The sequence below is a fragment of the Lipotes vexillifer genome, unplaced genomic scaffold (assembly GCF_000442215.2).
Source record: "Lipotes vexillifer unplaced genomic scaffold, Lipotes_vexillifer_v1.1 scaffold680, whole genome shotgun sequence".
Lineage (NCBI taxonomy): Eukaryota > Metazoa > Chordata > Mammalia > Artiodactyla > Lipotidae > Lipotes > Lipotes vexillifer.
In genome coordinates, this window is record NW_006780838.1 from 451,535 (window position 1) to 466,403 (window position 14,869).

The 14,869-nt window shown below is 53.9% G+C and overlaps 1 protein-coding gene across 1 annotated transcript in view; it reads left to right on the forward strand.

The window, feature by feature from the left end:
* Positions 1–358: 358 nt before the first annotated feature.
* The window catches only part of ITGAE (integrin subunit alpha E), a 48,506-nt gene continuing 33,995 nt past the window's right edge, over positions 359–14,869 (forward strand). Inside the window, exons 1-11 of the mRNA XM_007454252.1 lie at positions 359–374; positions 790–910; positions 8,252–8,343; positions 9,637–9,704; positions 10,056–10,173; positions 10,396–10,539; positions 10,952–11,067; positions 11,666–11,817; positions 13,216–13,369; positions 13,957–14,107; positions 14,613–14,680. Of these exons, the coding sequence (XP_007454314.1) occupies positions 359–374; positions 790–910; positions 8,252–8,343; positions 9,637–9,704; positions 10,056–10,173; positions 10,396–10,539; positions 10,952–11,067; positions 11,666–11,817; positions 13,216–13,369; positions 13,957–14,107; positions 14,613–14,680 (1,200 nt within the window). The remainder of the gene's footprint in view (positions 375–789; positions 911–8,251; positions 8,344–9,636; positions 9,705–10,055; positions 10,174–10,395; positions 10,540–10,951; positions 11,068–11,665; positions 11,818–13,215; positions 13,370–13,956; positions 14,108–14,612; positions 14,681–14,869) is intronic.

A 14,869-nucleotide genomic window follows, 5' to 3' on the forward strand; every position in this document is an offset into this window, starting at 1 on the left:
GGAATCATACAGTAGATACTCTTTTATGTAAGACTTCTTTCACTGAGCGTAATGATATTCATGATTCACCCATCTTGCTGTGTGTGTCAATTGTTTGTTCCTTTTTACTCCTGAGTAGTATTCCATTGTCTGAATATGTCAGTTTATCGATTCCCCAGTTGATGGACATTTGGGTTGTTTCCAGTTTGGGACTGTTACAAATAAAGCTGCTATAAACATTCTTTTTCTGAGGTATTTTTGAGGACATGTGTTTTCTCTTGGGTCACTTGATGGGCAGGTACGTAGACAGAATGTATGCAGACCCTCACCCTGGGGCCCGTAGTCTGTTTTAACTTTGGTACATGACACGGTGATGAGCATGTGCTCCGTGGCAGGTATAGAAAGTGCACAGTGGGAGGTGTGAGACGGTAGCAAGTGCTCTGGGACAGAACCAAGGAAGGCCTCCTGGGGGAGGGGGACTTGATGCCAACACAGCTTGGTTTAGTGGGAGGACCAGGGGCTCTGCGTCAGACACGCCTGCATTCCAGTCTTATTCCCATGGAAAAAAGATTCTTGGTAGGCGGGGGACTTCCCTGGTGGTCCAGTGGTTAAGATTCCGCACTTCCACTGCATGGGGCATGGGTTTGATCCCTGGTCAGGGAACTAAGATCCCACATGCCGTGTGGTTCATCCAAAAAAAAAATCCTTGGGAGTCTTGCTTTCCTCATCTGTAAAATGGAGATAGTGGCAATGCAGGATGTGATGGAATAACGGTGCCTCTTTTGTTAAATGTTCTTTTTTTCTCTTCAGGCCTGGCTCCCCTGGCCACCTTCAACGTGGACATGGTCCAGACCTGGGTGACTCCCAAGGGAGACGTCCCCTACGTGCTCAGCTCACTTCTGCATCAGGACTCCAGCACCAACCAGACCTGGTGAGTGGGGCCTGGCGCGCGGGGCGGGGTGTGTGAGGACTGATGAGTCCTCCGGGAGCCTGAGAAGGCCCCCAGACAAGACCTCGGCACCCCACACCCCAGCCTGGGGAACCCCCTTTCAGAAGGGCGTGCAGGGGAGAGGCCATTAGGTCAGGGCCTGTTCTCCCAGCCCTGGCCTCTCTCCTCACCCTGGCCTCTCTAGGGGTGGGGGAGGGGAGGCTAAAAAACTTTTAAAATAAAGTTTATCAAGGCTCTTTTGTCTGTTACAAAAGTAACATGCTCAACATAGAAATTTTGGACAGTGACGGAAAATATTTCTTTTAAATGGAAAATCTGAGGCAGGCGGGCGTGGTGGTTATGAGGAGGCTGTGCATCTGGTTGCCGTGGTTCGGTGACAGCTTCGCTCTGTATTTATAGCAAGGCACGCAACCCCGCAGCCTCAGTTTCTCATCTCTGCAATGGGGGTGATACTTTCCTACCTCCCAGGGTTGTTGCAAAGAGTATTTGAGTTCATGCACATAAAGTGTCTGGCACAATTTCTGGCCAAATTTAAGATCAATACACATTACTTTGTATTTTCAACTTCTCATCTGTACCCACCCATTAGATAAGTAAAACATTTTAAGTCTGATAGCATTCTGCTGGTAAGGATGTGGTGAAACAGGAACTTGTAGGAATGTGAGTTGGTATAACCACCTGGGAGAATCATTTTGCCGTATCAGGTAGAGCTGAGGATGCAGGCAGCCCTTGATTCAGTGATTCCACCCCCAGATTCCAACCCTAGGGAACTTTTGGGGCACACCTAGAGATATTGACTGGGACATTGTTTTGAAATAAGCATCGTTTGAAAAATGGAAGACATAAGGTGTGAATCATACAATGCGACACTGAAAGCAGGTAAAATGAACGAATTGAGTGCAGTGGTTATGAACCGGGTCAGTCTCGAAACACATTGTAAAATGAAAAAGGCAAGTTGTAGAATTATTTATACCATGGCCATTCACTCCGCAAGCATTTATACAGTAACACCTACTGTGTGCCAGGCCCTGAGGGAACAGTGGTGAGCAAAGCAGACACAAATCCTTATGCTCAGGTGAAATAGACAATAAGCAAGTAAATCAAATGTAGATTCTATCAGATGGAGGTAGTGGTGGTGTGCTGATTAGGGACATGTCTTTGGTTTTAGGAGAAGCTCTGCAGTGAAGGGTCACGACACACACTCCAACGGTCCCCTGTTGTCACCAAGATGATGTTTAGAACTGCTCATTTTGAAGCCAGGGTTCAGTCAGAGTTCCTGTGTTGCATATCGTGGCTGTAACTCTTTAGTCTCCCTTACTCTAGAGCAGCCCTTCCTCTCCCTGTCTTGTTCGTGGCAGGGCTCTTTCTGTGCTTACTCCACTGCCCAGCTGCCCCTGGCTGGTTCCCTACCCCACCCCTCACCTGCCGCTGCTTTGCTTTGCTTCTGGTCCACGGTGAGGGGTTTCCTTCAGACCCGGCAACCCTGAGCCATGAGCCCAGGGTCCAGATAGCTTTGGGGGCAGAGCCAGGTGAGGCACTCAGGGCTCCTGGCTGAGTGGAGCTCTGTTTGGTAGCAGATGGGTGGGCAGTGGTGGCTCCCGAGGCAGCCTCATAGCCCTGGACTTGGGCCATGGCCACGCCAGCCAAGCGGGCTCGGACCCTATGCTTGATTTCCTCACTGTCCAGTGAAGACGCTGGTGACCATTAGATTTAAGTGGTGAGGGCAGGGCCCATTCACTCATTCATTCATTCATCAGTATTTATGGAGCATCTCCTCAGTGCCAGGCAAAGCTAGGGGGATAAGATACTAAAGGAGACAGTCCCTGCCCTCATGGAGCTCCCAGGCTCTTGTGGGAAACAGACAAGTTGGTCGATGACAGGAGGAGTGAAGACTGCTCTGTGGGGACGTCCAGGGTGCGTTGGGGACATAGAGGCATGTGTGTCCTTCAGCCAAAGGATGTACCTTGACACTGGGACTTAGGGGCTGAGTAGGAATTAGTGTGAGAAGGCATGGGAGGGGGAATCGGGGCTGAGAGCTGCTTGGTCAGAAGTCTGGAAGCCAGCCTGAGCCAGGTGGGGGGGTTGGGAAGGTGTCGGTGGCTGAAACTGAGTGTGATGAGACATTGGATGGGGGAGGTGAGCCGTGCTTTGTCACCCGGCACAAAGGTTTGGGGAGCCTGAAAGGCTTGAAGGGCAGTGAGAAGGTTGTTAGGAATGTTCTGGTTCCAGGAAGAATTAAAGGTAAGCATTGCTGTTTTGTCTTGATAAAGATCTATTGCTGCACTATTGCACAGAAAACTGCACGTCATCAGAGTGCCGCTCAGTGAATGTTCACAAAGTGAGCCACCCACGTAAGCAGCGTCCAGATCGAGGCAGAACAGGACCAGCCTCGCATAAGCCCCCTGCAGCCATGTGCTCCCTTCCACGCACATCCCAGGCGAGAGTTAACCCCCGCCTCCACCCCTGGCCCAGTTCTGTACTTTCTTTCACTGGGTGAATGCACTTCTTTTTATCAGGCACAGGGTGCCCAGCAGTGGAATTGCTGGATCGTGGCTTCTACGCTGGGTCAGCATTCAGTTTTCCCAAAGTTTGCAATGTGTGAGCGTCCTGCACTCCCCGCACTCATCAAGGTTGAGGCCGGGTTTCGGCCATGCTGTGACCATCTCCTGCCGAGCCCCCTCCCTCCAGTACCCCAGCAGGGCCCTCACCACTCCAGCTTCAGACCCAACAGACTTTAACCCCCCTCCCTCAGAAGCCAAGCCGAGGGCTTCCCTGGTGGTGCAGTGGTTGGGAATCTGCCTGCCAACGCGGGGGACACCTTTTTGAGCCCTGGTCTGGGAAGATCCCGCATGCGGTGGAGCAACTAAGCCCATGCGCCACAACTACTGAGCCTGCGCTCTGGAGCCTGTGAGCCACAACTACTGAAGCCCACGTGCCTAGAGCCCATGCTCCGCAACAAGACAAGCCACTGCAATGAAAAGCCTGGGCACCTCAGCGAGGAGTGGCCCCCACTCGCCGCAACTAGAGAAAGCCCACGTGCAGCAACGAAGACCCAACACAGCCAAAAATTAATTAATAAAATAAATTTATATATTAAAAAAAAAGCTAAGCTGAAAGGCCACAGTGGAAGAGGGGACTTTGAAGTACCCAGAGCAGAAGGCTCCGAGCCCCCCAGGGGTGGGGGGAAGAGCCCACTTGGGCCCAAGAAAACCTCCCTGGACACCTGCTGAAGCAGAGAGGGTCTCACGGGTTTGAACGTGCTAGTGGGGAAGGATGTGGTGGGAGACACCTCTGGGTTCCTGCCTCAAACCTTGGAGCCTGAGACCACGGGCTGCTGCACAGGGCAGGAAACGTGCTTCTGGCCGCCCCGGCCGCAGAGGAACAGGCTGGGCTCCTCGTGCAAGGGTGACACGTGCCTCTCACTCATGTTGTTTCTACGTAAGTTGTAACAGCCAGGGCTGGCAGCATCATGGACTTGGCCGCTGCAGTGGGGTGGAGTGGAATATAACGAAGGCCTTCCCCCTGGGCGGTATGGGAATAGACTCTGAGGACAGAGATGAGTTACAGCTGGGTGAAGCCAGGAGATGGGCTGCACTCAGCCCAGGTGTGATAGGGTCCCTGGGGCTGTCAGCTGATGGTGAGCTCATTTATAGTTTAGTTTGCCAGCCACTCAGTTGGTAAACCTGGAGATCAAGAGACCACCCACCATGGTGGATGTGGTTAAAGGGGCAGGTGGCAGAGGCAGCTCAGACGGGGCCCTGGGCCCCTGGCATTGCGTGACTGTGATGTGGGTGGCAACCTTGGGTTCTGCAGTGAACAGCCTGTGCAGCTGTACATGGTGGTCTCTCAAGAACTCACTGTCTAGGTGGGAACAAAAGCCAGGGATAAGTGTAGGTGTCCAGTGGTGAGGGCTTCCTGGAGGGCTTGGAGGGGTTCAAGGTGCTCCTTCTTTTGGGAAGGCTTCCTGAGGAGCTGGCACTTGGGAAGATTGTTCTGCAGGAAAAGGAGCTGAAAGGCATTGCAAGTGGAAGAAACAGCTTGGGCCAAGGCCTAAAGGAGGAAGGAGAGCTGAGGCTATTCCAGGCCTGCACCTACCCTACCAAGACGTGGCTGGGTTGGATCCCAGTTCTGAGCCCTTTACGGGGGAGCAGAGAATAAGGTGCTGGGCCCAGGGCTGAGGCTCGGGCTGGGAGGGGTCTGTGGAAAGAGGCAAGGTTGTTGAGCAGGCGACCTAATTTAGGGGCTCAGCTGCAAGCCCACAGAGCTCAGCTGCACATGGTCCTCTGCCCCTCAGCCTTGCCCTAGATTAGCCCCCTCATGTGCTGCCTCGGCTGTTGTTCAGTCGTCATTTAACAAATGTTTACCAAACCCGTGCTCTGTGCCAGCCACTGTTCCAGGTGCTGGAAATAACATGGCAAACGAGAGGCAAGGGGAACTTGGGGAACTTGTGAGGACTTGGACTTGGTTCACTGTTACCAAGCTCCTCTCCCCATAGACTGTAAGTTTCCTTGGGGAACTTAGAGTCTAGGGAGAGAGACAGATAATAAACAGTAAACAAGTAAACAGGATGCCATCAAACGGGGACAAGTTCTGGGAAGGAAATAAATGGGACGATGCACAGCAGAGGGTTGTGAGGTGAGGCTGGTTGGAGAAAGCGTTTGTGAGGAGGTGACAGTTAAGCGAGGCCAAGGAATGAGAATGAGCCAGGTTGGGGAGAGAGGGGGCGCAGCAAGTCAGAGGGCCCAAGCCGGGAAAGAGCTGGGGGCAGCCTAGGAACGGAAGCCAGCCAGTGCCGGGCTAGAGCTTGGAGAGCAAAGGAGCAGGAGGGGAGTCTCAGCGGTGGGGAGGTGCTAGATCGTGCAGGGCCCCGTGGGCTGCAGCAAGCGGTATGGACTCTTCACCTAAGTGCACGGGAGGCAGCTGAAACAGGGCAGTGATGTGGTGTAATCTACAAGGGTAAATTTATTTTATGTTTTATTTTATTTAAACAAATATTTATTTATTATTTACTTATTTGCCTGCGCCGGTCTTAGCTGAGGCACGTAGGATCTTCGTTGCGGCATGCATGTGGGATCTAGTTCCCCGACCAGGGATCGAACCCGGACCCGCTGCATTGGGAGCTCGGCGTCTTACCCACTGGACCACCAGGGAGGTCCCAAGAGCAAATTTAAAAAACAAACAACAGAAAAAAATAACAGGGGGCTATTACTACATACCAGGCAAGATGATGGTGGCAGGGGAAACAGAGAGAAGAGATGCTCTCTAGATATAGTTTGGAGGAAGAACCAACAGGGTTTACTGATGGATTTGATGAAGGGGTTGAGTGAAAAGATGAAGCAAGGGTGCCCCCAGGCTTTGGACTTCAGAACATAGTGGTTGGTGGTGCCATGTATTGTGTCAGGGAAGATGGAACGGTTCAGTTCAGGCAACGGAGAGCAAGACCATAGTTCTGTTTCGAACATTCTAAGTTTGAGATGCCTATTAGACAATGGGCAGTTGTTTATTTATTAGTTTCCTAGGGCTGCTGTTACAATTCACCACAAACTTAGTGGCTTAAAACAGCACAAATTACTCTCTTACAGTTTTGGAGGTCAGATGTCCAAAGTGGGTCTTACTGAGCTGAAATCAAGGTATTAGCAGTGCTGTGTTCCTTCTAGAGCCTCCAGGGGAGGATCTGTTTCCTCACTTCCTTTGGGCTCTAGACGCTGCCTGCATTCCTTGGCTTGTGGCCCCTTCCTCCATTTTTAAAGGGTCTGATAAGGCCCCCTTGTGATTACATTGGGCCTACCCAGATAATCCAGTATAAATTCCCCAACGCAAGATCTTTAACTTAATCTACGAAGTCCCTTTTGCCATAAAAAGTAGCATATTCATGGGCTCTGGGGGTTAGGACGTGGACTTTTCTGGGCGGGGCAGGTCATTATTCTGCTTTCTAGAGCTGCGCTGGTCTGGCTTCTGGTGGAGGGATGCTAGCATTGCAGATATAAAGGTGGGAATGTCAGCATTGACAGGTGTATTGAAGCCAGGGATTGGAGGGGGGATCAGTCACCAGGGAGTGTGTGGGCAAGGAAAACAGGGACCCAGCCCCGGGACACCAGTGATATTTAGAAGTCAGACAGTGAATGAGCAAGCAAAGGAGTTTGAGAAGGAGTAGTGAGAGAGGTCAGGGGAACCAAAAAGAAAGTGGTTCAAGGGAGAGACGGTTACTTCTGCCCCGGGCTGTTGAGAGGTTGAGGAAGATGAGGGCAGAAAGGTGTCCCTTGGATCTGACGATGTGTGGACCACCGCTCACCTCGACAGGACCCGTCAGGGGTGGAAGTCAGCTTGGGCTGGGGTAAGCTGGGTAGGGCACACACACAGGTGTAGATTTTATTATTATCCTGTCACCCATGGAGATAAGTGAATGATACATTTCATAATTTTTTAAAATGTCAAGTAACAGGAGATGAGGAAGTGGAAGCATGACCTCGTTCCTGGCCCCCAAACCACCGTAACTCATCATGACCTGTCTAATCCCCTTTATAAAGCTTCCCCTTTATAAAGCCCTCCGTGGTTTCCTACTGCCTTCAGCATAAAACCTTGGACTTGGTTCACTGTTATCAAGCTCAGCCTCGGGCCCCTTCCCCAACACCCCCTACTCACAGCTCCTAGGATGGGGAGCTCTCTCCCTGTCTCGGGGCAGCCCTGATCCTCCCTGGGCAGCATGCACACAGAGTGTTTAGGCTGACGCTGGCTCTCTGCTGTCTCCCTGGGCAGGGGGCAGAGTTTGCCATTGGGAATCACATCTCCTGAGGCTGCCTTAACCAGCCTGAGGGGCCCAGAACCTCCAGTTCTGACCTGCCCCTAGGAGAGGGGTACAAGTGTGCTCTTCTCAGGAAGTGCTGTCACTGGGGCCAGGTGGGGCAGGTGCCCTTGCAGCCACTAGGAAGGCAACAGAAGGAAGGCTTCTGTCCCTAACAGCAGCAGCTGTGCTGCTGGTGGCTTCCTGGTTCCCCCCACCGCCATCAAAGAGCAGCGAGTCTTTATTTACCACCAATATCACCCCATGTCTGTCAGGGTGGGCCAGCAGGCAGAGAGGGGATGCATTTAGCCATTTCTTGCCTGGAGCTATGCAGAGGTTGAGCCCATGCCTCCCTCGTAATGCAGATCCACCATCCTGGGCTGGGAGCCTGCCCGCCTTTCCAGGTCTGGGCTTCTCCATAGTTTTCCCCACAGGGAACCTGTGGGTCTGTGGGCCTGGAATGGAAGGACTGTGTCTGGGCAGGCAGGGAGGAAAAGGGAATCGCTGACCAGCTCAACTTTGCTGCCGACTCTTTCGCTCAGGCTCCTGGTAACCAGCTCCAGGACCAGCAGGACGGCAGGGCCCCTGTATCAGTGTTCCCTCATTCAGGATGGGCTCCATTGCCAGCCAGTAGGTAAGTCAGCCCCTGCTCCTGGGAATGCTCCCAGGACCTCCTTTCTAGGAATCCCACTCATCCAGCCCAACCATTCCAGTCTCTCCACCCTAGCCTCCACCACCAGCCACAGCAAGCCTTCCATCCTGGTGCCCAATCCCATCCCCACCCGACCCTAACCCCCAGCCCCCCATTCCGGACCCAATCCTAACAACAAAAATGAAACCTAAAATGGATGGAGCGCTTACTGAGTCACCTGACACTCTGCTAAGTGGTTCGCGGACTTTTAATCCTTAAAACCACACCATTTTACAGAAGAGAAAGCTACAGTTTAGAGAAGTCCTTTGGTTTCCACTATGACTAAGGTCACGCATCTGAGCAGCACCACAGATGCAAACCCAACTCCACCCGATTCCAAAACCCAACCTACCGCAACTCACCACGCCTCAATGGAACCCCCACCCCGCGCCCCCGCAATCTAACTGTGGCCATCCTAGTGCCTAGCATGGGGTCTGCCATATATTAGGCACTCAGTAATGCTGTTTGAATGAACAAAGGAATGGACCTAATTCGCTCGTTGACCAAACAAACTCCCCCCATCCTGCCCAGCCCAACTGAAGGCCCACTTTGCTGACGACCGCTGGGCCATGTCAGGTGGAGTGCTGGTCTCTGTGGGAGGCGCTGTGTTGAACAGCCTCCGTCTCTGCCTCAGAAGGGCACACGGTCCAGCAGGGTGACTGAGTGATCCTGGGACTCAAAAATGCAAGTCTCCTGAGGCCCACAGTGGGGCGGGAGGGGAAGGAGCTACACTTCTGCCCCTGGGGATGTGGGGCAGTAAGATCCCCTGGAGACAGGACTTTGAGAGGGGAGAGTTCATTGGATTCTAGGGCCAGTCCCCAAACCTCTTGCCATTCCTCCCTGGTGCTGCACATACCTGCCAGCTGGTGCTTCTCTGCCTGCCTGCGCAGCAGCCCAGGGGCCCCTGGACGACCAGCACCAGGTCTCAGTGTTTCTGGATCCCTATCACCATCTGTCGCAGGCTTGGCACAGAGCAGACATCACGGGGCATATGTTGAATGAGACACCAAATGAGCCTGGGAGAGAGGCTTGTCCTTGAAGACCCCCCCCCCCGCCCCGCCATCCAGCTTCTAGAGGATGCCCCCCCCCGCCCCGCCATCCAGCTTCTAGAGGATGCTCTGAGTGGCCAGCTCTTCCTCATGGGGCTTTGACCAAGATGGCCCTGTGCCCTCTGACCTTGGCCCCTGGGTTGCCTCCCAGCATTCCTCCCTCCTTACCTGGGCCTCACTGTTTCAGAGAATGTCCCCATCCCAAAGGGGAGGTACCGTGGAGTGACAGTTGTCCGGAACCACCATGGTGTTTTGGTGAGTATGCGTGGCGAGGGAGGGTGGAGGGCCTTGGGGAGCTGGTGCTACCCCTGTGGTTGACCGTGTGGATACCAGTCCTGACTGGCGTGTTATTCTCAGGGCTGAGCCCAACTGTATCCCCGGCAGCCCCAGGGCTGACAGCGGCTCTGGGCTGGGTACTCCGTGTGACCCAGCACACTGACCCTGGCAGCGACTCCTACCCCTGGTGAGGGGTGAGCAAGCTGTTCCTGCGTCCCCTGCCTGGTTCAGCCACTGGGTTCTGACGTGGGGGTGTGGGTGTGGCTGCGACGAGGGGGCCTGGGCTAGGGGTGACCCGGGCTTTCCCCTCCTTTTCTCCCCCTCCTCTAGATCTGCATTCAAGTGACGACCCGGTGGCCCCAGAGCCTCAGCTCAGAGCTCACAGGCAACTGCATCCTGCTGGCCCCTGACCTCCGTCCCCGTGCCCAGGTCCACTTCTCCGACCTTGGTAAGGACTGGACCCTCGTTGGACAGCTCTGAAGGGATATCCTGGGGTCTGCAAGAAGGGGCGCCAGCCCGTGGTAGATGCAGAGGGACACAGAGGCCCGGAGAGGGCAAGGCAGGCTTAGGCCCCGTGTGAAGGAACCAGGGCAGAGCTAAGAGCAGGCTTACCTGGAGGTGAACGAGGAGGCCATCTGACTCTGAGCTCTTCCATGTGTACTTTTTAAAGAAAAATTACTGGACCCTGATGCCCCTGTGGATGCTGGAGGCTGCTCCAGGAACAAAAAAGGCAGCACGGAGAACACAGCCAGGCCGCGCCGGGAATTGAAGGTGGAGGAGGAGGAGACAGAGGCCGAGGCCGAGGGGGCAGCTGGTGAGAAGAGGCAAATCTGATCGGTCCCAGAGCTGTCAGTGCTGACTCCCTAGGCTGGCGACCTCCAGGGCTGAGGTGTGCCTAGGTCCAAGAGATGGAGAGCAGTGGCTGGATTCTACAGGCCTGGCCAGTCCCAGCCCTGTCTCTCTCCGTCTTACAGCTGGGAAAACTGAGGCCCAGAGAGTGGAGGTGCTGGGAGTGACTCACGCAGCAAATCAGAGCCTGAGCAGGTTCTGGCTCTCTCTCTGCCTCTGAGACAAAGGCTTCACTCTTGGGAGCAGCACCGATGCCCTCCCTGAACTGAGTCCTCAGGGCTTGAATTGGGTGGGTGCCCTTCAGGGCAGGAAGAGTTGCCCTCACTCCTGCCCCAGATGCCAAGCGCACTCCTGACCTGTTCCCTGTCTTGGCCCAGGCACCGAGATCGCCATCATCCTGGATGGCTCAGGAAGCATTGATCCCCCAGACTTCCAGAGAGCCAAAGACTTCATCTCCAACGTGATGAAGAGCATCTATGAGAAGTGCTTTGAGGTGGGCTTCCCTAAGGGCCGGACTCACACAGCTCGTGTGTTATCCACCGCTGGGAACAAACCACCTCAAAACCCACCAGCGCTATCTGCTCTCCTTCTATGGGTCGGCTGTTCGGTCTGGGCTCAGCTGGGTGGTTCTTTTGCTGGTCTTGCCTAGAGTTATTCGTGCAGCTGCAGACATCTGGTTGCTTGACTGGACCCTAAGATGCCCTCGCTTGTCTGGACCATGTGTCTCCAGCAGCCCAGCCCAACTCTTTCATGGCAAGCACTTTCCAAACCTCTGATTATATCACATTTGCTGATGTCCCATTGGCCAAAGCAAGTCACCTGGCCTATCCCGGAGTCAGTGTGGAAGAGGGGGACTACACAGGGACATGGATTCAAGGAGAAGTCTGTGATTCACTGGAAGCCATTACTATCACACCTTCCTCCACCCCCACTGGCTTAGAGATTTCCCTCTGCCTGAGCATCTCCTCCTGCCCAGAAACTAGGAGGAATGAGTGGATTCTTCCACTGCTTCCAGGCGGAGCCATCTAAGGGGCAGGGGTGGCCTTGGGCAACTCTCCCAAACTCCTTCCCTCTCGGCCCCTCCCCTGCAGTGCAGCTTTGCCCTGGTGCAGTATGGGGAAGTCATCCAGACAGAGCTTGACCTTCAGGACAGCCAAGACGTTACAGCCTCCCTCGCCAGAGTCCAGAACATCACTCAAGTGGGGAGTGTCACCAAGACTGCCTCTGCCATGCAGCATGTCCTGTGAGTGTGAGGGCAACAGAATTACCTGTACACCTACTGAGTGCCAGTCCACGGCCCTGCCCAGAGGCTCTGAGGCATCCTACTTGGAGAAGGTGGCTGGACAGACTGTGGAGAGGAGAGGGTCGGGGTTCAGGCTCTTCCTTGGCTGAAAGGGGACACTGTGAGGTCTTCCAACCCAGCCTTGGCTGATAGATGACACCCCAAGACAGTCCTCCAAAAATTCTTCCAAAGACGACTCCTGTGAGCAGCAGTAGGGCACAGTGCTTATCAGAGGGGCTTAGTGGGCAGGCTCCCTGGGTTCAATCCCAGCTACAGTTTGTACTCGTGAGATCTTGGGCGAGTTGCCTAACCGCTCTATGCTTCAATTTTCTTTTTTTTTTTTTTTTTTGCGGTACTATCTGGCACATCCTTGGTGTTTAATAAATAACAGTTAATTAAGTTAATGAATGCTTTCTTTAAATTAGCCACTGTGGGAAATTAGAAAGAAAAATACGACTGTTGTCCTATTACAGCTCTTTGTTTTAATTTTTTTTTTTTTTTTTTTTTTGCGGTACGCGGGCCTCTCACCGCTGTGGCCTCTCCTGTCGTGGAGCACAGGCTCCAGACGCGCAGGCTCAGCGGCCATGGCTCACGGGCCCAGCGGCTCCGCGGTACGTGGGATCCTCCCGGACTGGGGCACAAACCCGTGTCCCCTGCATCGGCAGGCGGACTCTCAACCACTGCACCACCAGGGAAGCCCCAATTTTCTCACTTTTAAAGTGAGAATAATAGGGAATTCCCTGGTAGTCCCGTGGTTAGGACTTGGCGCTTTCACTGCTGAGGCCAGGGTTCAGTCCCTGGTCGGGGAACTAAGATCCTACAAGCTGCAAGGCGTGGCCAGTAATAATGATAATAATAATAATAATAATAATAATAATAATAATAATGATAATAATAATAGTACTTGCCTTAAAATACGTACGGTGCATACCAGAGTGCCTGGCATCTAAGTTCTATGTAAATCTTAACCACTGTTTTTAATATCATTATTATTCCCACACATACACATGAGAAATAGACTCCAGTGCTGTCCAGCACCTTTTTCTTTTTTTAAAAATAAATTTATTTGTTTACTTATTTTTGGCTGCATTGGGTCTTCGTTGCTGTGCACTGGCTTTCTCTAGTTGTCCAGCACCTTTCTATTGGGAGCAGGTGAGAGGTAAGAACACCTGTGTTGCAGCCTCACCTCCACCCACGCAGCTGTGTACCCAGGGACATCACCACCCCTCTTTGGGCCTTTGTTCTCCCAGGAGGGCTCCTTAATCCTCTTCAATTCTAAAACAGGTCAGTGAATAAAATCTCCGCAGGGCTCAGTCATCCCTTTGGCAAAATTCTTTCCCTTTACTCTCCCCGATTTAGAGACAACATCTTCACACCAAGCCATGGCTCCAGAGAAAAGGCATCCAAGGTCATGGTGGTGCTCACTGATGGGGACATATTCGGGGACCCCCTCAACCTCACAACTGTCATCGACTCCACAAAGATGCAAGGTGTTGAGCGCTTTGCCATTGGGGTAAGAACTAGGCGCTGGGGGTACCTCGTGACCCTGTGCAGCCTGGGGTGGGGAGAAGCCAGGGCTCCTAGAAGGGCTTCAGTAAGCAGCTTACCCAAACTCTGCTGTACTCACAAACACTCACCAACTTCTCTTCTTTCAGCCCCCGTGTCCCATGCACCCCGCACTCCCCACCCCACTCAGGGTCTTCCCCGCAGACGGCTCATTTCCCAGTGGTGGTCACAGCTCACTCGCCCAGCAGTGATGGGGAGAGCAGTGGACACCCTGGGAGCCCACAGGAGGGACGTCAGGGAAGGTTCCAGGAGGAGCGGGTGCTGAGCTGAGTCTTGGAGGACAAAGAGGAGTAGCTGACGTAGGGCACAGGGGAGGCGGGAAGGGCTCTGCAGGCAGAGGGCATAGCATGGGCAGGGGTGAGGAGCCCGGTGTGTTCAGGAAAACACACGTAGAGTGTGTGGGAGAACAGGGAGCAGGGAAAGAAGGAGGGAGGTGATGGGGGGCCCTGAAGGCCAGACGGAGGAGCTCAGCTCTCTCTCTGGGCCTGGAGAGCCCTCGCAGTGCTGGCCCACTGACCCAGGGCCTCTGTGCAGGTGGGAGATGCATTTAATAAAACTAAGGCGTACAACGAGCTGAAGCTGATTGCCTCGGACCCCGATGAGGACCATGCCTTCAAGGTGACCAACTACTCAGCGCTGGATGGGCTGCTGAGCAAACTGCAGCAGAGCATCATTAGCATGGAAGGTGAGGCTCCAGGTCCCTGGCCACCAAGTGGCAGCCCCCTCGGCATCCAGCCGGAGGCCCGAGGCCCGCGCTCCAGCCCTACTCCTGTCCTCCCTCCATGTGGCACTCTGGCAACTCCTGTCACCTCTCTGAGCCTCAGCTGTTCCATCTCTAAAAAGGCAACAATATCCCCAGCCTTCCTCACTTCCCCCAAATTCCATGAAACTCTGATGCGAAGCTCTTTCTGGTGCTGGAGGAGGAAGGGTGACTGGGGCGTGATTCCTGCTCCCAGGAGCTCCCAGGTGAGGGGGCTGAGGCCCAGGAAGAGGGAGGGGACGGCTCTCTTCCCAGCTATGCTGCCAGTAGCTGCTAAAGCAGGACCCAGATCTCTACTCCAACCCGATGCTCGTCCCATCCTACCAGAACCTCCTTCCCTCTGGGAGGAGGCCAAGCCGGACCCTTCCCCGACTTGGTTTCTCCCTTCACCTCGGCCCACAGCAGTCTCACTGGGCTTCTTGGCTTCCAGGCACGGTCGGAGATGCCCTCCACTACCAGCTGGCACAGGTCGGGTTCAGCGCCCAGATCCTGGACGAGGTACGTGGCCGACTCAGCACCAGGCAGGCTCTCCACAGAGGAGGGGCCCCGGCGACTCCCAGGGACTCAGGGTCCCCTGGCTCTCAGTGCCCTGTGGTGAGGCCTCTGAAGGAGCCAATTGGAGATTGTTTTTTCATAGAGATTTTTTGATGTGAACCATGTTTTTTTTTTTTTTTTTTTTTTTTTCGG